The sequence below is a fragment of the Fundulus heteroclitus genome, chromosome 14, assembly GCF_011125445.2.
Source record: "Fundulus heteroclitus isolate FHET01 chromosome 14, MU-UCD_Fhet_4.1, whole genome shotgun sequence".
In the NCBI taxonomy this organism is placed as follows: Eukaryota; Metazoa; Chordata; class Actinopteri; order Cyprinodontiformes; family Fundulidae; genus Fundulus; species Fundulus heteroclitus.
Window position 1 is genome coordinate 12,483,191 of NC_046374.1, and position 22,148 is coordinate 12,505,338.

The window sequence follows — 22,148 nt, forward strand, 5'->3', positions numbered from 1 at the left end:
CCGGCGCCAATACGGTAAATACAACTTAATTTTGCACTGGTCATTGTTCTGCTTAAATAATTAAAGCCGCGAGCGGCGTCGATCGGCCTTGCAGCCAAGCGCCTTCGCGCACCGCCCGCCAGCGGCGGGCGGTGCAACACATTTGCGTCGGATTGTTTACATTTTTACCATCTTATTAAAACTCACCCGTCCACGTATGATGGCGATTTCATTGATGTACATAACCAGATGTGAACTGGTTGTGAGCCTCTAGATCCTTGTAAGCTCTCATTTCCTCAAGAGTGTGCAGAGGGTTTTCACTGAACACCAGGTAATGCATCTGGATTACGGCTAAACAAGGCACCGTGGAGGGCATACGGGTCCATATGGTCGATCACGGAACATTTCCTCAGATATACGTCCTTATCTGGTCGCTCTAGCGTGCTGGCGTACTTATCCATTCGCGATACGATAATACGTGTAAGACAACTAGAGATAAGGAAGTGTGCCACCCAATATGGCGGACCGGAAGTTGGCCAGTGACGTCAGTGAAAACACCCTATTGTCCCGCTCTTACTAAGCTGTTTGCGAGTTTCACTCAGCCGCCTGGGAACAGTAAGTGACAATCACAGCAGTAATGATTGATTAGGAGCCCGATTATCCTCCTTTTGCATGTGAGCAACAAGTTTTGATTGTCACAATCATTGAGCCACTATGCGAAGGGATGGCTTATAAAGCTGAGTTTATGGGTAACTCTTCCAACTGAAAAAGTTTCTTGGGGAAGAGACTAAATGTTTCAACAAAGAAGAACCAGTCCAGCCGACGTATTCAATAATTTTTGACTTTTTTGATCTGGATTATTGAGATGCATCAGGACACCACGTGAATATAATATTTAGAGTTTGAGAACTTTTTTTAGAAAACCACTGCAAGGTCTCATAGTAGCTTGTCTCGAGATCTTTAAAAATATTTCATGTTTTGTTTCAATTTTAAAACATCAACACATGTTGTTTCAGACAATTTTGGATATGCAAAGGACTTTTTTTATACCTGGTTGCATAAAAAGCACATTTTAACATCAGCAAGAATCTGTTTTCTTATTAAAAAAGTGAAAACATATCAGATAAAAGACGTAGAAGTCTAACAAGAAATTCACACTTGATCATTTCAGGTGGGATTCTCCTAGAAAGCTCCATGTTTGATTGTTGAGTACAGTGCTGGTTCAGATGCCATCTCTGCAAATGACAGATTTATTCCAGTTATTCATCAATTTATGAAGTTTTATGCATTCTACATGGTTAACATTTTCAGTCTACTACTACTACTACTACTACTCTTTTTCTAAAACACACCAAAACATAAATGAAACAAAGAACTGTAATGTGTATATATATATATATATATATATATATATATATATATATATATATATATATATATATATATATATATATATATATATATATAGATAGATAGATAGATAGATAGATAGATACTGTACTACACAGTGGTATGAACAAATCTTTGCCCCCTTCCTGATGTTGTCACATCAGTGTTTCAGAACATCAAGCACATTGGAATATTAGTAACAGGTAAACACAAAATGCAGTTTTAAAGTGAAGGTTTATTTATTAGAAAAAAAAATCCAGCTGGCCAAAAAATCCAAAGCTACTTTGGAGCTCATCTGACTCATCTGCAGTGAAGTGCTGTCTTGTGAAGTGCTAACAACATCCTCCATGGAGCAGAGCAGTAAACATCATAGTAGCAGTAAAATATGGTGGTGGCAGTGTGATAGTGATGAATTTTAGATATACCTTTTAAATTATGTGTTTTTATGTACGAACCATTGCCAGATGTCTTTGACATCTCAGGAAATCTGATGGATGATTATATCATATTATATCATATTATACTATATAATATTACAGTATATTATAGTCTAGGGCTGTTTTGCTACTGCTGGACCTGGAAGACTTGCTATGATAAATGTAACCATGAATCCTACCAAAAAATCCTGAAGAAGAACGTTCGGCCATCTTTTTGTGACCTCGTGCTGAGAGCAATCTGCAGCAGGACAATGATCCAAAACACACCAGCTAGTCCATGTCTGAATGGCTGCAGAAAAACACAATTAAGACTTTGGAGGGGCCTAGTCAAATTCCTGACCCAAATTCCACTGAAATCAAGTGGCTGGACCTTAAAAAAGGCTGTTCAAGTGCTAAAACTCTGTAGTGTGGCTGGAATACAACAATTCTGCAAAGATGATGTTAGGATATCAACAAGGTCAGCGAACATTTCTCCACAGCGCTGGAAAAGATTCATTGCAAGTTATAGAAAATGCTTGATCGCCATTGTTCCTGCTAAGGGCAGCCCATCCAGTTATTATGCAGGGGGCAATCACTTTTTCACACAAGGCCAGGTAAGGTTGGATTTTTTCCTCATATAATAATAAAAAACCTTTTTTTTTAAACTGTAATTTGTGTTTACCTGTGTTGTCTTTTACTAATATTTAAATGTGTTTCATATTCTGTGACAGGGAGCAAAGTAAAATAGTATAAAAGGCATCTTTTGGTTTAAATTAACAACATGCACTGTTGCTATTTAATGTTTTTAAATCAGTACGTTTACCTGAATTTGTCTTCGGCAGCACTCTCTGTTGGAAGGTGACATCAGTGTAGGGCACGTCATGGTCCGCTTTAGCTATAGAGCAACATAGAGCAACATCCACAATAAACAGTGGGCTTTTTTGTAAGTACACTTACTCTTTAAAGAGCCTAAATCTTTGACACTTGCGCATTTGCTTTATAAGGCTCTGTTAAATACCAAAGAAATCAGTTTCAAGCAGTTGTAAGACTGAAAGGACAAAGATTAAATTCCAGTGTTTATTTTTGGCTTTTTTTGGTATTATGAGTGGGAAAGGATGGTGTTCGTTGGCAGAGTTATTTCCGGTTTACAGCTGGTGCTTTGTAAAGTAACACAGAATCGCTGATCCACCCCTACAGCTTCTGATTACAGAGAAAAAATAACTTTACTAAGGAAGTACTTTTATACAAAAATATTCAATTTGATCATTTTAGGACTCCAATTATACACAACATATTTTTACAATTTTATTTATTTTAAAAATTAACACTGTTGAGCTAAATTAACAGTCAACAGCCTGTTGGAAAAAAAATACACATTTTCCTCATCTCTCTTTCATTTTTGCTAAGTGTAATCTGCATAAAAAGCCACTCGATTTATAGGAAACAGGGCTGACCTTTAAGATTCCTCCAGAGGTATAGCAGCATCACAGAGGCAAACGAGAGACAGGCGGCAACAACAGGAAGTAACACGTATGTGGGATGAGAGCGAAAAGATTCAGGCTTGCTACCTTCAGCAACATGTGGAGGAAGAGAGAAAAAAAAATACCGTTTGGTTTGAATGCTAAAAATTGCCCACAAAGACGCACAGCATACATGTCCGTAATCTTTTAAATATTTATCCCCATCTTCATCAATGTTTCTCTGTTTGAATTCCATCTCACCTCTGACTGACAGCCAGCTCTCTGGAGATCCTCCAGCTCCTGTAACGTCGCACTTATAGAGGCCTTCATCAGACTTGGAGACATCAAGGATGGTGATGATTCCAGCTGAGCTGCTCCCAATCAGGCGGCCATCTTTATAAAACTGAGTGAGGTTGGAGGAGGAGGAGGCCTCGTTAAGGATGCAGCGCAGGATCACAGCATCCCCCTCTGTTACGGGAAGGACAGGACTCTCCAAGATCACAGGGCCATCTGAGCAACAGATGAATAATACAAAACACTTTACAATGTAAGCTGATTAAGGTCAAAACAAAACATTCTGCTTAAAATATCTCTGAATTAGACAATTACTCCCAACAAATCTATCTGTGGAGTAGTGTTTTTTTCTTTACTGTGTTTTAATTATTCTTTTTTTGTCATTAACTGTATTTGAGGGGACGACACAGCCTGCTAGCCTCGTGAGACCATCCTGATCTCGCGAGCTTTCAAGGTTTCACTCGCAGTCTGGCTACTCTCCGTTAAAGGAAATTTGGAGCCGTTCACCAAACGAACGTCCAATCAGCGTTGGCTTTGAGGCGGGTTGAGGTGTGACGCAACGAGAATATCGACAGTTCAGTCTAAAGAACATGGCGGTTTCAGCCGATGAAACTAGCGTTAGCGTGGCTATCGAGCAAGTTTTATCGGAATTACAGAGTATTTCTTTGCTGAGCTAACGAGCCTTTACCTGCAGCAGCAAGAGTAGCTTGGCTTGTGGTTGTGTTTTCGTCGTCGCTCGTAACAGAGCGACGACGAAGCATGTTGACGAGTACGTCATATGCTTCGTTGATCTGATTGGTTTATTTGGCCCGTCTATCACCAACATAGGCCAATCAGCTAACCAGTATTTTCGCCCCTTCCCAAAATTACTTCAACGGAAGGTTTCCAGATGGATATGCGAAGCAAATCTATCTGGCGGCGTCAGGTTAACAGCCTGCAGCAAAATCACCAAAACCTGCAGCTGTAGTTTGGCTGTACCCACCTGTCACGGTAACATTAATAACTTCGCTGCATGCTCCGGTTGCGGACTCACACCAGTACTGCCCGCTGTCAAAAGGGTAAACGTCATCGATTGAACAGTGTGACCCATTCCTCTTCCCCCAGGTTGATGGACACTCCTCGCTTCTGCTGTTGTTCGTGTTTCTCTTTACTCTCCAGTCAGAAGAGTTCTTGTCGTCCGCGCAGCTCAGCGTAACTGAATTGTACCGAAAGAATTGAGATCTATTGGGAAGGATTCTCAAAACAGCTGAAAGTCAAAAAAGGAAGTGATTAGGCTCTCAGTTTTGCCATGTTTTAGTAGCTGCTGTTGAGTTACCCTGTCCTAGGTGTTGCAGGGCTCATTATACCCTTTGGAGTAGGGGTCATCAACATGGGGCCCGCAGGCACCAAGTAGCCCCTGAGGACTACATGTGGCGCCCACGAGCCTGTTCTAAAAACGGCACAACCTGCCAGTGAGCTGCATCTAAAACTTTATTTTATTCTGTTCCTCTTCCTGTTTATTCACACTTGCTTTTATATAGATTTTAAAATGACAATATCTATAACAAAGCATGAAAGAAATGTTTATTTTACATAAAATGAAGGTGAACTCTGACACTTCTAGTTCAAATCACACAACACCAATGAAGTAGCTCCCAGTTTCAAACAGGTTGGGGACCCCTGCTTTAGACACTCTTGCTCATGGGCTTCTAAGCTTTGTTTCCAGCGTCCCCATATCAAGAACCCTCTTCAGGTTCCCAATCGGCACGCCTGTTTCTGCTCCTCAATCGCCACCTCCACTAATCATTTTTTGTGGTATTAATGGTTCCTGATCAGGGTCTCTGACCTCATGCTGTGTTTTTGAGATGTGGGATAAGGTACTTGCTGTGAATGGGCAACCCTTTTTATACTCTGTTTTTTTTTTATTTAGATAGAAGCCAGGCAAGGTAAGATTTAATGGATGTCAAGTTAAAAATGAATGAATTGAAGTTGTTTTTCTCTGCTTCAGCCCCCCACGGGGCGCTGCGGAAAATCATTTGGGTGTAGAAAATGGAAATGTTGTTTCCATTAAGTAAGTGGGTTTTAAACTGCAACAAGCTGATGTGATACCTCTTAGTTTTATAAAGGGGGGCCTGATGAGGTTTGGTGTGAGAAAGGTCATCACCAACACAGCAGTTTCAAAATCGGACTCTATAATATTAAGCTTTATACTCTTTGTTTATATAAATTGCAACATACATTCACAGCTTGTGTCATTGGAAACATGAGCAACTGCAATGATTTTGAATAATGTGGCCAAGAAGAACGTGGTCTCGGTGGGACCAACGTTTCTGATTGTGATGGAGACGTTCTTGCAGCGGGGCTCCTCTTTTGTCTCAGCTGTTTGTGGCTTTGGCTTCCTTTTTAAGTCCTAGACTGATATTTCACAGTGGTTAAAAGGTTACTGCATAGTGAGCGCAGACTGAGCACAAGAGAGGAAACGTGGTTGTGACATGGTATGCCACGGACATAACATGTCATAACCAAAAACAACACTAGTCAATGAAAATAATATTGGTTTAATGACAAAAGGGTCGTAAACATACCATAGTAATCTTTTCTTGGTCACAGCCTTATTGAACAAAGTGAAAAAAATCGTGTAGATTTTCTCTGAAAGAACCTCGAAGGATCTATTTTTCTGTAATAAAATTACTTTAAGCACAAAAACACGTTAAAACAGAAACCCGGTGTAACAGATTCAGTTCTATTTTCTATACCTTTCTATACCTTCCCACCTTGTACGAGCATAAGTGTGTACTATAAAGTCAATAATACGTCTAGAACTCACCAACAACCGTGCAAAGTGCTGTGAAGTTCATACTCCGTCGATGTTGGACGACAACAGACTGAGCCTCGGCTGCAGAGAGGTGTTGCTACACCTTCGGGGGGTGTGAAAGTTTGCTTGCTTTTATTCTTGTAACTTTCATTATGTATACCACTATCTTCTAATAGTTAAAGTGAAGCATTCTGTTCTAAAACAGGACTTGGTACTTCCTGTTTAGCTGGGAGCATGCATACTGCAAGTGTATTTTCAACCTAAAGATGCAAAGGCTACAGTAAGAACCTTTGAGTGATAAATTCATACGTTACAAAATAACGAAGTGCACAAGCTTCTTTTACAACCCAGTGTTCTAACTTTTGTGTATGTTTTCTGGTCAAAAGTTATGTTTACTTGTACACAACATGATTATAATTGTCGGGTTTGAAACACTTCATTTATGTCTTTCTAAACTTCAAAGGCAACAAACTTAAAATGGTCGAAGGTTTAACTTTGATCATGTTTGATTGATTCTATAGACTTTTATAGACTTAAGAAATTGGAAAATAAGTTTGATGCTAGCCACAACAAAACAACCTTAAAACCAGATCCTGAAAGCCTGTGTATTTTCCAAAAAGACCAGGGGTCCGTTCTTCGTACGTTGCTTAAAACATCCGTGACCAAATGAGACATCCGGCTAACCATGATCTGGCTAATTGGGTTCTTCAAACACACCTTGTAGCGACTATCAACTACCTTTTTGTCGCTTCTGGGTGCGGGGAATCTGGAATTTAACGCGCTTACAAAATGATGTTGAAACAAGGAGATAAGGTATGGGCGTTCCCATTTATTGAAGTAAGTTTGTATATGAACAAACAATCCAAACAATCCGAGTGGCGGTCTTTACAAGTGAGATGAACAAGTAATTATGGGGACTGTGGATATAACAGAATTTAACCAGTGGACGCAGGCTATTGTGTGCCAAAGAAAGCGGTAAAAACTGTATGACCTCCCGTCACCCAAAACCCTTTCTGCCCTCTCACGTCGCACCTATAAAGCCTTCTCCTCCAGACCGCCAACAGTGGTAGAGCAGAATATAGGTCAGTGTGTCAACCTAAACAAAACACCGCCACCCAAACCAAATAAACCAGAAACAAACCATACCTAAACACCAACAACCATAAATGGCTCCTACACACCGGCCCCAATTGTGTAGACAGCACAATTCAACAAACATCAAAACAGGAGCCCCAGAAATGTGTAGGCCCAAGCATTTTTTTTAATTAATTTTTTTATACTGATTCAAATGGCTTCTTGAAGAAGAAATATTTTGGAGATGGGTCTGTCCAGTTGTCCTGTTTGTGCCTTCAACTGTACAGCACGCACAAGTCCATGTTTATCTGGGTAAGTATTTGTAACCCTTCAAAGGATCCAAGAACCACGAGGTGCAGAGCGATCCACAACCACCACGATATCGTCAACAGCAAAACTTCTCCGAGGTCTGGACCATTTCTGTCTTTCCTGCAGCAAAGGTAAGTATTCCTTTGTCCATCTTTTCCAGAACAGGTCGGAGAGGTACTGCACTTGCCTCCAACGTTTCCTGAGGTAAACATCACTTTCTTGAAAAGCACCAGGAGAAACAGTAGGCTTTCCTTTGAGCAGCAGAATATGATTTGGAGTTAGAGCTTCCAAATCATTTACATCATCCGAAACCTTTGTAATGGGGCGATCATTAAGGATAGCTTCCACTTCACATAAAATGGTTTGAAAACTTTCGTCATCCAAGGTCTGCTGGTGAAGAACAGAAAGTAACACCCTTTTGACCATTCTGATGAGCCGTTCCCACACTCCTCCATGATGGGATGCAGCAGCTGTGTTAAAAATCCAGTCAATCTCTTTTAACAACAGGGCTTGGTGGATTTTTGTATGATCTATAGCTGCCAAAGCCTCCCTTAATTCGCACTCTGCACCAATAAAATTTGTGCCATTATCCGATCTCATTTGTCGTACTGGACGGGTCGTGATTAGGCTCTCAGTTTTGCCATGTTTTAGTAGCTGCTGTTGAGTTACCCTGTCCTAGGTGTTGCAGGGCTCATTATACCCTTTGGAGTAGGGGTCATCAACATGGGGCTCGCAGGCACCAAGTAGCCCCTGAGGACCACATGTGGCGCCCACGAGCCTGTTCTAAAAACAGCACAACCTGCCAGTGAGCTGCATCTAAAACTTTATTTTATTCTGTTCCTCTTCCTGTTTATTCACACTTGCTTTTATATAGATTTAAAAATTACAATATCTATAACAAAGCATGAAAGAAATGTTTATTTTACATAAACTTAAGGTGAACTCTGACACTTCTAGTTCAAATCACACAACACCAATGAAGTAGCTCCCAGTTTCAAACAGGTTGGGGACCCCTGCTTTAGACACTCTTGCTCATGGGCTTCTAAGCTTTGTTCCAGCGTCCCCATATCAAGAACCCTCTTCAGGTTCCCAATCGGCACGCCTGTTTCTGCTCCCCAATCGCCACCTCCACTAATCATTTTTTGTGGTATTAATGGTTCCTGATCAGGGTCTCTGACCTCATGCTGTGTTTTTGAGATGTGGGATAAGGTACTTGCTGTGAATGGGCAACCCTTTTTATACTCTGTGTTTTTTTTTATATTTAGATAGAAAGCCAGGCAAGGTAAGATTTAATGGATGTCAAGTTAAAAATGAATGAATTAAAGCTGTTTTTCTCTGCTTCAGCCCCCCACGTGACGCTGCGGAAAATCATTTGGGTGTAGAAAATGGAAATGTTGTTTCCATTAAGTAAGTGGGTTTTAAACTGCAACAAGCTGACGTGATACCTCTTAGTTTTATAAAGGGGGGCCTGATGAGTTTTGGTGTGAGAAAGGTTATCACCAACACAGCAGTTTCAAAATCGGACTCTATAATATTAAGCTTTATACTCTTTGTTTATATAAATTGCAACATACATTCACAGCTTGTGTCATTGGAAACATGAGCAGCTGCAATGATTTTGAATAATGTGGCCAAGAAGAACGTGGTCTCGGTGGGACCAACATTTCTGATTGTGATGGAGACGTTCTTGCAGCAGGGCTCCTCTTTTGTCTCAGCTGTTTGTGGCTTTCGCTTCCTTTTTAAGTCCTAGACTGATATTTCACAGGGGTTAAAAGGTTACTGCTGAGTGAGCTCAGACTGAGCACAAGAGAGGAAACGTGGTTGTGACATGGTATGCCACGGACATAACATGTCATAACCAAAAACAACACTAGTCAATGAAAATAATATTGGTTTAATGACAAAAGGGTCGTAAACATACCATAGTAATCTTTTCTTGGTCACAGCCTTATTGAACAAAGTGAAAAAATCGTGTAGATTTTCTCTGAAAGAACCTCGAAGGATCTATTTTTCTGTAATAAAATTACTTTAAGCACAAAAACACGTTAAAACAGAAACCCGGTGTAACAGATCGAGTTCTATTTTCTATACCTTTCTATACCTTCCCACCTTGTACGAGCATAAGTGTGTACTATAAAGTCAATAATACGTCTAGAACTCACCAACAACCGTGCAAAGTGCTGTGAAGTTCATACTCCGTCGATGTTGGACGACAACAGACTGAGCCTCGGCTGCAGAGAGGTGTTGCTACACCTTCGGTGGAGGGTGTGAAAGTTTGCTTGTTTTTATTCTTGTAACTTTCATTATGTATACCACTATCTTCTAATAGTTAAAGTGAAGCATTCTGTTCTAAAACAGGACTTGGTACTTCCTGTTCAGCTGGGAGCATGCATACTGCAAGTGTATTTTCAACCTAAAGATGCAAAGGCTACGGTAAGAACCTTTGAGTGATAAATTCATACGTTACAAAATAACGAAGTGCACAAGCTTCTTTTACAACCCAGTGTTCTAACTTTTGTGTATGTTTTCTGGTCAAAAGTTATGTTTACTTGTACACAACATGATTATAATTGTCGGGTTTGAAACACTTCATTTATGTCTTTCTAAACTTCAAAGGCAAAAAACTTAAAATGGTCGAAGGTTTAACTTTGATCATGTTTGATTGATTCTAGGTTTTATAGACTTAAGAAATTGGAAAATAAGTTTGATGCTAGCCACAACAAAACAACCTTAAAACCAGATCCTGAAAGCCTGTGTATTTTCCAAAAAGACCAGGGGCCCGTTCTTCGTACGTTGCTTAAAACATCCGTGACCAAATGAGACATCCGGCTAACCATGATCTGGCTAATTGGGTTCTTCAAACACACCTTGTAGCGACTATCAACCACCTTTTTGTCGCTTCTGGGTGCGGGGAATCTGGAATTTAACGCGCTTACAAAATGATGTTGAAACCAGGAGATAAGGTATGGGCGTTCCCATTTATTGAAGTAAGTTTGTATATGAACAAACAATCCAAACAATCCGAGTGGCGGTCTTTACAAGTGAGATGAACAGGTAATTATGGGGACTGTGGATATAACAGAATTTAACCAGTGGACGCAGGCTATTGTGTGCCAAAGAAAGCGGTAAAAACTGTATGACCTCCCGTCACCCAAAACCCTTTCTGCCCTCTCACGTCGCACCTATAAAGCCTTCTCCTCCAGACCGCCAACAGTGGTAGAGCAGAATATAGGTCAGTGTGTCAACCTAAACAAAACACCGCCACCTAAACCAAATAAACCAGAAACAAACCATACCTAAACACCAACAACCATAAATGGCTCCTACACACCGGCCCCAATTGTGTAGACAGCACAATTCAACAAACATCAAAACAGGAGCCCCAGAAATGTGTAGGCCCAAGCATTTTTTTAAATTAATTTTTTTTATACTGATTCAAATGGCTTCTTGAAGAAGAAATATTTTGGAGATGGGTCTGTCCAGTTGTCCTGTTTGTGCCTTCAACTGTACAGCACGCACAAGTCCATGTTTATCTGGGTAAGTATTTGTAACCCTTCAAAGGATCCAAGAACCACGAGGTGCAGAACGATCCACAACCACCACGATATCGTCAACAGCAAAACTTCTCCGAGGTCTGGACCATTTCTGTCTTTCCTGCAGCAAAGGTAAGTATTCCTTTGTCCATCTTTTCCAGAACAGGTCGGAGAGGTATTGCACTTTCCTCCAACGTTTCCTGAGGTAAACATCACTTTCTTGAAAAGCACCAGGAGAAACAGTAGGCTTTCCTTTGAGCAGCAGAATATGATTTGGAGTTAGAGCTTCCAAATCATTTACATCATCCGAAACCTTTGTAATGGGGCGATCATTAAGGATAGCTTCCACTTTACATAAAATGGTTTGAAAACTTTCGTCATCCAAGGTCTGCTGGTGAAGAACAGAAAGTAACACCCATTTGACCATTCTGATGAGCCGTTCCCACACTCCTCCATGATGGGATGCAGCAGCTGTGTTAAAAATCCAGTCAATCTCTTTTAACAACAGGGCTTGGTGGATTTTTGTATGATCTATAGCTGCCAAAGTCTCCCTTAATTCGCACTCTGCACCAATAAAATTTGTGCCATTATCCGATCTCATTTGTCGTACTGGACGGGTCGTGTTGGCCCGCCCTCTTTGGGGGGCCCGGTCCGGGGCGACTGGTCTGGGGGTCGGTCACAAGCAGTCGTATAGTCGATTTGGGGTGACCCCCCCCTCTGGTAAGTGTTGGATGCGAGTGTTATGTGGGAATGTGTGTACAGCGTCTTTTTTTTTTTGTTTCTTTTTTTTTAAATCTGTGTGTGGTGAGTGGGGCACAAGGGAGGGTTGGTGTGAATGAGTTTTCCTTTTTTTTTTTTTTTCCAGGTATGGGTGTGGTCCGCTCCCTCTCCCAAGAACATCTCAAGTCTCCGCTAGGTGCAGAGCCCATCCCCCCACGTCCTGCCCTCCTCCGCTGCGTTGGCAGGCGCCTTGGCACTCTGGCGCATTGGTGGGCTTCGGGTTTGGGGCGGGTTCCCGGGCGTGCGCTGGCCCACTCCCGGCGGCTTCTTCGCGGGGCCTGGCCCCCCGGAGGGCGGCCGGGGCCCCGTCGCGGGGGCGGGGTGCCCCTGGGGCCTCTGGCCCCCAGGGCCCATGGCCGGGACCACTTCAGCGGGGCTAGCTGCCGGCGGAGCCCACGGGCTCGTCCCCGTGGCTCTTGGGGGCGTCGGCATTGCGGTGGCTGGGGGATTTCCTCGGGGTCGTCTCTACTCTTTCCTTGGGGGGGGGGGGGGGGGGGGGGGTTGCAGATATCCTGTGTCGGCCCCTCCTGGGCGCCCTGCTTTAGGGGCTCCTTTGGGAGTCCGGGGTTACGGGTCCCCTGACTCCTGCCTCTGTGCTCGGGGAAGGTGGGTCTTCGGTTCTCCACAACCACTATCGAACTATTTCCTTCTGGATAATTTTCACCTAAACTAGTGCACTTTCACAAACTCCCACAGGTGCTGGGTCCCAGGTATTAAGTGTTCAATTATATACAGTAATCCTATAATTTATTTATTTATTTATGTTCTTTCACTTTCTTTTTTCAGGTATCACATTACACATGTCAGCTTACATAATAATATATATGATTTAGCAATGGTATCAAGGTGTTACATGATTGTATCTGTTGCTTTATGTCTGTTGGTTGTGCTGTTCTTTTTGCATCTCTCTTTCCAGTTGATGGAGCAGACGGAGAAGGTTTTATCATTCTCTCCCTTTTATCTCTTCTTTCTTTCACCTCTACGCTTTTTTTTTCTTTCTCTCTTCTTGTTCTTCCTTTACTCTCCCATTGTAGTGTCCATATAATTTGAAATTTTCCCTGCAGGAATCACAATAAAGCTATTTACAAGCATAAATCAAGTAGAGCACTATGGCGAAAGCTGTTCGCTCCACTTGTAAAAGCAAAATCTGTCGAGCTCTATCTGGCATTGAAACATCAATTCCTATTGCCACATTGCTAGACAGGACACTGGGGAAAAAAAAAAAAAAAAAAAAAGATAACACCATATCTTTTAACCATAACACGCCCTCTCTTGACCTCAATGGGCCCAAAATAGTCCACACCTACATTAGTAAACGGTGGGAGTTCTGGGCAGACTCGCTCCTGTGGCATATCAGCCATTTTCTGCTCTGCTGGTTGTCCTCTGTGGTGTCTACATACAACACATTCGGATAATATCTTTCTGCAAGCTGAGTTGGCGCAATTAATCCAGTATCTTTCTCTGAGAGCTGACAGCATATGATTTCTACCTGCATGACCAAGCTGCTGCTGCAGGTCTTTCAGAATTAGTTTGTGTACATGCTGGTCTTTAGAGAGGATCAAAGGATGTTTCTGTTCCTCAGGTAGGACTGAGCGACTAAGCCTACCCCCCACTCTCAATAAACCTTGATGTAGTACTGGATCGAGCCTGTAAATGTCGCTTGTGTTCTTGGCAACAGATGCTCCACGTTGCAGATCTTTAATTTCCTCTCTGAACCTGGCCTGCTGGCTGTAACAGATGATGGCAACCTCTGCCTTAGAGATGTCCTTTACTGCAAGAACTTGTTTACAAATGGCAGCTCTGTTCTTTCTCATCGCCTCTTCTATCCTCCTAGGAGCTATAGAAGCGTCAACAGAGGGACCCATTGCCATCAACTCTTTCCTCATCGTACTCATGCTGAGCAGAGAATCCTTTAATTTGAGCAACCAAGCAACTGAAATCTTAAGTTTTGCCCAGCTTGAAAAATAATGGACAAACTTAGTGGTAGCATCATGTGGCTGTGTGTCAATGGCATTTATCAGAATATCCCTTTTCACCTCTGGGTCCTCAGAACAAACAGGCTGGGGTTCAAAGGGATCTGGCCACTCCTGCTCGGGCCTTCGGAGGAAATCCGGGCCATTTATCCACCTCTTGCATGACATAAAGCTATCTGCAGAAAGACCTCTGGAGGCCTCATCTGCTGGATTGGACTTGGAGCTGATGTACCTCCACTGAAACACATCGGTAGCCTCTCTTATTGCAGCCACTCTATTTGCAACGAAGGTGTGAAATCGTTTGGTATCATTACTGATATATCTCAACACCGTCTGACTGTCTGTCCAGAAGCATGAGCTATTCAGCTGGATAGAGAGCTCCCTTTTCAACATTCTGTCCACCTTGACAGCCAAAACAGCGGCAGTGAGTTCAAGGCGGGGAATTGTTGTCTGCTTTAATGGAGCTACTCTAGCCTTTCCAAGCATGAATGCCAAATGCACATTTCCTCCTTCATCTTGTACCCTCAAATAAGACACTGTCCCCATAGTCACTACCATCTGCAAAATGATGCAACTGGACAAGTAGACGTCCTTTAAAACCATTTGGCTTGATGCAACGCCTCACTTTAAACCCTGCTATTTTCTCCAGGTCCTGATACCATGATGACCAAAACTGTGACATAGACTGGGGAATAGGGTCATCCCCAGACAGATTTTGTCTACATGCTTCCTGTAACAACAACTTAGGTAGCAAAGTTTAAGGTGCCAAGAAGCCAAGAGGGTCATAGATTGAACTGACCATTGAGAGAATGCCACGCCTAGTGTGAGGCTTTTTTTCCACAGCAAGTTCAAAGCTAAATGTATCACTCTCTGCACTCGAGCTGAGGCCCAGTGCTTTCTCCACAGGCAGTCTGTCTCGTTCCAGGTGAAGTTGTCTTGTTGGTTTGGAGCGCTTTTCCTCCGGAATGGTTGACAACACTGCTCGGCTGTTGCTTGTCCATTTCAACAGCTGAAATCCTCCCTTTGAGCACAAAATCAATGAGGTGCACCACCAACTGTACTGCCTCCTGCTCTGTGTCCACAGACTTCAAACAGCCGTCAACATAAAAAATCTTGTAAATTGTGTCAGTCACATGCTTGTTGTAGCTGTTGATATTATCTGCTGCTGTCTTTCTTAGAGCATAATTGGCACAGCTTGGTGATGAGACAGCTCCAAAGATATGCACTTTCATCCTGTGTTCGACTGGTTTGACTGATGTATCTCCAAATGGCCACCACAAGAAGCGGAGAAAATCCACATGTTTCTCTGACACCTTCACCTGATGAAACATAGCCTGGATGCCTGTCATCAATGCGATGTTCTCCTCTCAGAATCGGGTGAGCACACCAAACAGGGAATTGGTGAAATCCGGCCCCTGTAGCAGCTGGCTATTCAACGATGTGCCTTTATAGCTTGCTCCACAATCAAACACCACTCGCAACGTCCTCTTCTTTGGGTGGTAAACTCCGTGATGGGGCAGATACCACACACCTCCATCCTTAGGTTCCAGCTGGTCATGAGGAACTACCTCAGCATAGCCTTTGTCAATTAGGTAACAAATGCTGTATATTCTTCCTTATAGGCCTTGTTCCTGTCAAATTTTCTTTTGAGACTTTGAATGCGTTGCTCCACATTACATCGGTTATTGAGCATGACTGTGTCATCTTTATTAAAGGGCAGATCCATGCAGTAATGTCCATCTTGGATACAAGCTGGTTGCTCCAATATTTCCATGAACTTCTTGTCCTCAATCGACATTTCATACTCCTCTTGCAGTGTCCTCTCACTGAACTCCATATTGTATTGAGACACCAACAGCTCCTCCAATTTGACAATGGAAATCCGATTAGTGTAAACAGTAGGACAGCCTTTCTGACCACCATTTCCACTCCTTAAAGGACCGTTTATGACCCATCCTAATAGGGTTCTCACGGCATAGGGTCCATCACCTTTGCTGTTTATAATCTCCCATGGCTCCAGGAGCTTTGGTGCGTTTGTCCCAATCAAAAGCCCAACATCAGCATCCAATTCTGTGATCTTAATATTTTTTAAATATTCCCATTTCTCAACATCTTGCTGACGGAGAATGTTGGTCCTTGAAACAGGAATGGTTTCTTGGGTGTAGACCTCTGGAAGCTCTATGAAGTTGTTTTCTTCCAGCTCAGAAATCTCCAGTCCAGAAACACAGTGGCTAGGCACCAATTTTTCTTGACCCATGGTGCACAGCAGAATGTTAGTCCTTTTACTCTGTAGGTTTAGATGGTGCATGTGACATGTTCGGATTTAACCTCTTGACCCACATGCAGACTCAACTAGTTAGTGCAAAGAATTGGTTTATTTCTTTCAAAGAACAAACAGCAAAGACTGGCTTCCTTGATGTCTCTGGGAGTAGTTAAGTCATGTAATCCTTGGCGCCTGGCCTGGAATGAGAGTTGGGTTATTGATGGCCAGAGATGAATCGATCTGGTGTAATAAGAGACTGGGTTACGTTTGAAGGGTCTTGGTTAAAGCGTGGGAGAATGGTGCTCAGGGGTCCTGTGTGGTGAGCGGTAGGTAGAACTTTCTGGGGCGAGTCCAAGATCCGGAAGTCGGGTGGAGTTAGATGAGAGGGCAACGGAGCGAGCAGGCAGGCACTTGCAGGGTGGTCGCACAGATGGAGTTGGTGACACAATTGATCCCTCAAGGTAAGCACCAGCGACGAAAAAATAACCTGAAGACGGCAGACACAGTGCTATCAATCTCTGGTAAGTAATCAAATGACTAGCAAAGACTTGAGATAGCTGACTACAGGTGGAGGCCGGATAAACTACCAGTAGACCAGGGGTCGGGAACCTTTTTGACTCAGAGAGCCATGAAAGCAAAAAATCTGGAAATTCATTTCAGTGAGAGCCAATAGGGTAGTTCACGCGTGACGTCACATGTGACGTCACGCGTCACGACGTCCGCGCTACTTCCGGGTCCCGCTTGTAGGCAAACACAGGACTGTTCTCGCATTCTATCATTACAAAACGGGTGAATTAGAGCGTGCTTTTAGTTAGTTTATTTTCGAAATGTAAACAGTGCCTACGACTTGTTGTGCTCCCGGTTGCACACAGAGGCATTCCAATTCGTTGGATGTACGTTTCTGTCGTTTACCGAAGGACGAAGAAAGACAAAAGAAATGGATATTTTCAATGAAGAAAGACCCAGGCACACGATCCCAGTCGACTGGGGGAGCCATCACACCCCAACAGAATGTGCAGTCTACACTTCATCTCCGGTAAATACAACTTCATTTTGCACTGGTCATTGTTTTACTGAAATAGCGGCGTAGGGAGGTGGCGATCGCTAGACGGGCCGGGAGAAGCAGAGCCGCAGACTGCAGCCCTGCTGCAGTCTGCGGCTCTGCTTCTCCCGGCGGCTGCATTACGCCCTGGTTTACGCGCGCTAGTACTTCTGTGTTTCCGTTGCAACGTTGCCGACACCTTCACCCATTTTAATAAGACAAAAACACCTAAATAATCCTTTGTGAACAATTTTTTTTAACCTACCGGGCGGGTCTTCCTCTCTGCTGATGAGCGGTCTGTGTCCGCGAACATCCATCCATTTTCTGACCCGCTTAATCCCTCATGGGGTTGCGGGGGTTTCTGGTGCCTATGTCGCGATATCAACCATCAACTTACTCTTAAAACGATCTTGTGATACGTTATCTAAAGAAGAAAAATACTTAGAGAACTTGTCGTTTCCTTTGTTTGCGCCCGCCTTCTGTCTTCCAGTCCGGCGCGCATGCGCGAAAAACCCGGATGAAAACAATAGCGGTGATATTTTGTTTTATCTGCGAGCCAGATGAAATTATCAAAAGAGCCATAACTGGCTCGCGAGCCATAGGTTCCCGACCCCTGCAGTAGACGTTAATCATCCAGCACTGAGTGAAGGCTCTGCTGCTCCTTTATCTCCAGCACTCTGATGAGGCCAATGAGCTCCACCTGTGAGGGCTGCCCCGGCTCTCCACCAAGATCCTCGCTGGAAGAGATGCATCACTCGCACACACACACTCACACAGGAACCCTGACAGCATGAGCCCACTGGTGATGAAAGTGGCTGTACTCCCAGGATCTAAGAAGGCATAAGTCTGCAACACCGTGTCTTCTCTCTTAGACCTAACTTTAACCGGAACAATAGACAAAGTACAGTCATGGTCCCCGGCCCCAGCACAAGCACCAACCTGGTGAGACACAAACGCACTACTTACTGATGGTTCTTCATTGTCTAAATGCAGAATAGTGGGGTGTTTTAGATAGCATTTGTTGCAGGTGAGCCGACTCTTACACTCCTTACTTCTGTGGCCAACTTTCAAGCATCCAAAACATACTCCTTTCCCTATCAGGAATTCAATTTTCTCCTTATGAGAAATTCTTTGCAGTTCTTGACACTTTGATATTAGATGAGGCTGTTCACAGTAAAGACAGGAGAATGAAGGAGGATTGTTTGGGACAATTGGCTGCTTGTAAAATGTTGGTGCAGAGGCACTATCCGGTGCTGAAACCGATGTTACAAAGCTGCTGCCTTTGATGTTGGCCATTAGTAAGGATTTAGTCTTAAATGGTCCTCTCATCACAGGGCTTGGCTTGGTGTCAGAGATATCTCCAAACAGTGGATGGGACAGGATCTTTACTTGTTGTTCAAGAAAGTTGACCAAATCATTAAATGTGGCTCGGAAGCCTTGCCGCTCCTATAGTTTACAAGCTGTTATTCTCCATCTTTCACAGAGCTTATAGGGCAACGTCTCATATGAGATAGAACTTTCAACTCCCCCATGTACTGTATTTCTAACATGGCATTACAGCAGCCACGTAAGAACAAGGCAAATTCCTGCAATGCTTCAATGTCCTCAGATTTTATGACTGGCCAGGCAAACACCTTCTCCGTGTACGCAGAAGCAATGTGATGTTCATTTCCAAAATGCTCCATTATAAGTTCCTTTGCTCGCTGGTAGCCCTGCTGTGATGACATGTGCATGCAGCTCCTGACCAGCTCCCTTGGCTGCCCTCTGGTATATTGTTCTAAAAAGTACAGACAATCCTGATAATTGTTTGTCTTTTCTTCCACACAATGTTCAAAAGATCTTAGGAAAGACGTGCACTCCAAAGGATTACCATCGAAAACTGGGATCTCACGCTGAGGAAGAGTAGCTGATAACTGTTGCTGAACAAGCATTGATGTGATTTCATTCTGTTTTTGCATAATGGTACAGATTACATTATCGTTTGGAATTGATGGATTATTTAATTGTTGTTGCATTTGTGCTTTGTGTGTTACTCGTAATTGTAGATATGGTGGTTGAAAGGGTAAAGTGTTTAGTTTGGGGTTGACGTTTACAGAAGGTAATCCTTCCAGCTTTGAATCTGGTCTAACAGCGCCATACAGTGGTTTTTTCGGGTAGTGCGGCTGATCTTCTGATTTTAAACTGCTATAAACCTTTTTCCTCACAGCTGGCGCAGAGGGAGCAGTTGCTGTAAAAACCCGCGGAGTGTATGTGGTAGTATTGGGCACAAATTCTGTCGCCCGTGGGTTGAATTCATCGCGTCTTTGCTCTTTAAGTCCCTTACTGACATAAGAGTTCATTCCATCGGACATCGATTTAGATTTTCCTCCAACGCTACTGCTTTCCAACACAGAAAGGCGGGGTGCTGCTGCAGCAGCTGATTGCGCATCCAGTTCCACTTGTTCCTTTTGCTTTCTTATCTTGTCAGCTTCCAGTCTGTGTCTCTGCTCTAATTCCCCCAATTCATGTTTCCTTTTCAAAGCCTGGCCTCTGCCTTTGCCAGTAAAGCTGCTTGATCAGCCAGGGCTCGTTTAAGAGCAGAGGATGTGCTGGACGCATGACTGTGCTTAGAATGCTTACTTGAAACGTTTGAAGCACTATCCTCAGGGTTTACGTTATCTTCGACCACACCACAACAGTTCTCCACTCCATTTTCTTTCAACCAGGTGTTCACTTTATTCACAAACTCATTATTCGCGTCTTCTTTCTCCTGAAACCAGGCATTTTGTCTTTGTTTCTCGTCCTCGTGCAAATTAAAATCATTTAACAAGGTATCATGGAGAGATGATGCCTTTTCACACAGCGTATCGAACTTTTGTACATATTGTTTAACCTCAGAAACATTTTTATTTGACAACCACAGCTCTGTTATTTTCGACTTTATTTGGCTTGCATTTTTAAACACTTCACTTCTTTCCTTTTGCACCTTTTCAAAAGCAAATACGGTATAGCGAAAGTTGCTTTGTCTTTTTTCAGCTTGTGTGCCCATAGGCTCAGTTTCAACATTAATATCACTCATTTTCCACTGTGGTGTAATAAAGACAGTGACGTGCTGCGTTACGTTGCTCCTTCCTTACGTTGCCAGAAACGCTCCAAACTGCAGAACACCAGCGCAGTCACATAAGCGGCTGTTGGATATTCACACTTTGAAACATGAATGAATGAAAGCCATCACATAGTCCTTGGCTGTAAAGACCAGGCATCAACTCCAGAAGACGGCCCGTCGCCGTTGCGCATCAAAATCCAATCCAACACGCCGTGCTTTATATTTAATAAGGATGACTGCACTCACCAGAGACGTCTTGATGGTAGTCGTGCCTCAAACCTTATTATTTGATTGATCTTACTTAAGATGACAGCGATGGATGGCTGGATAGCTCGTGCGCCCAACTTCTCCAGGTGAATTGTCCTCTTTATCCAAAAAGGTTGGGGATTTTACTTTGTGTAGCGACTATCAACCACCTTTTTGTCGCTTCTGGGTGCGGGGAATCTGGAATTTAACGCGCTTACAAAATTATGTTGAAACCAGGAGATAAAGTATGGGCATTCCCATTTATTGAAGTAAGTTTGTATATGAACAAACAATCCAAACAATCCGAGTGGCAGACTTTACAAGTGAGATGGACAGGTAATTATGGAGACTGTGGATATAACAGAATTTAACCAGTGGACGCAGGCTATTGTGTGCCAAACAAAGCGGTAAAAAAACGTATGCGGTAAAAACCGTATGACCTACCGTCACCCAAAACCCTTTCTGCCCTCTCACGTTGCACCTATAAAGCCTTCCCCTCCACACCGCCACCAGTGGTAGAGCAGAATATAGGTCAGTGTGTCAACCTAAACAAAACACCGCCACCCAAACCAAATAAACCAGAAACAAACCATACCTAAACACCAACAACTATAAATGGCTCCTACACACCTGTTGTTTATGATTAGTATGGCTGGATTGAGTTATCTGAGATAATTGCGCGTTGATGCGTCGGTTTAAAAGGGGATTTGTGTGGATACTAATACACTATACGGCTCGACAGGAAGCAAGCCTTTCAAAGTAAAACTAAACTTCACAATAAAATAGCCTGAAAAATCTTCTTACTGAATATAATAAAAATAAAAAGCAAACCATCATGGTGAGGGAAGCCGTCAAACTGAAGAAGGAGTCCTACCGGGCTTTATTGGCTTGTGGGACTCCGGAAGCAGCTGACGTGTACTGGCAGTCGAAGCGGCTGGTCGCTGAGTCAAAAACTCGAACGAGGGAAGAGTTCAGAGAGGCCATGGATAATGACTTCCGTACGGCTTCGAAGCGATTCTGGTCCACTATTTGGCGTCTCAGGAGGGTGAAGCAGTGCAGTACCAACACTGTTTATAGTGGGGGTGGTGTGCTGCTGACCTGCGTGGGTGGGCGGAATACTTCGAAGACCTCCTTAATCCCACCAACACGTCTTCCATTGCGGAAGCAGAGCCTGAGGACTCTGGGTCGGGTTCTCCCATCTCTGGTGCTGAGGTTGCCGAGGTTGTTAAAAAGCTCCTCGGTGGCAAGGCCCCAGGGGCGGATGAGATTCGCCCTGAGTACCTTAAGGCTCTGGATGTTGTGGGGCTGTGTTGGTTAACGTGGCTCTGCAACATCATGTGGACATCAGGGTCAGTTCCCCTGGATTGGCAGACTGGGGTGGTGGTCCCCCTATTTAAAAAGGGGGACCGGAGGGTGTGTTCCAACTACAGAGGAATCACACTCTTAAGCCTCCCTGGTACGGTCTATTCTGGGGTTCTGGAAAGGAGGGTCAGTCGGATAGTCGAATCTCA

The 22,148-nt window shown here is 43.4% G+C and overlaps 1 protein-coding gene across 1 annotated transcript; it reads right to left on the reverse strand.

Moving 5' to 3' along the window:
• Positions 1 to 565: 565 nt before the first annotated feature.
• On the reverse strand, positions 566 to 4,909 carry LOC105924331 (low affinity immunoglobulin gamma Fc region receptor II-a). The gene is made up of 6 exons (XM_036146999.1): positions 4,885 to 4,909; positions 4,521 to 4,784; positions 3,506 to 3,754; positions 3,239 to 3,352; positions 2,608 to 2,679; positions 566 to 1,214 (listed from the first exon to the last, which is right to left on the reverse strand). Exons 1-6 carry the CDS (start codon positions 4,907 to 4,909, stop codon positions 1,162 to 1,164), a joined length of 777 nt encoding a protein of 258 aa, XP_036002892.1. The 3' UTR covers positions 566 to 1,161.
• Positions 4,910 to 22,148: the final 17,239 nt, after the last annotated feature.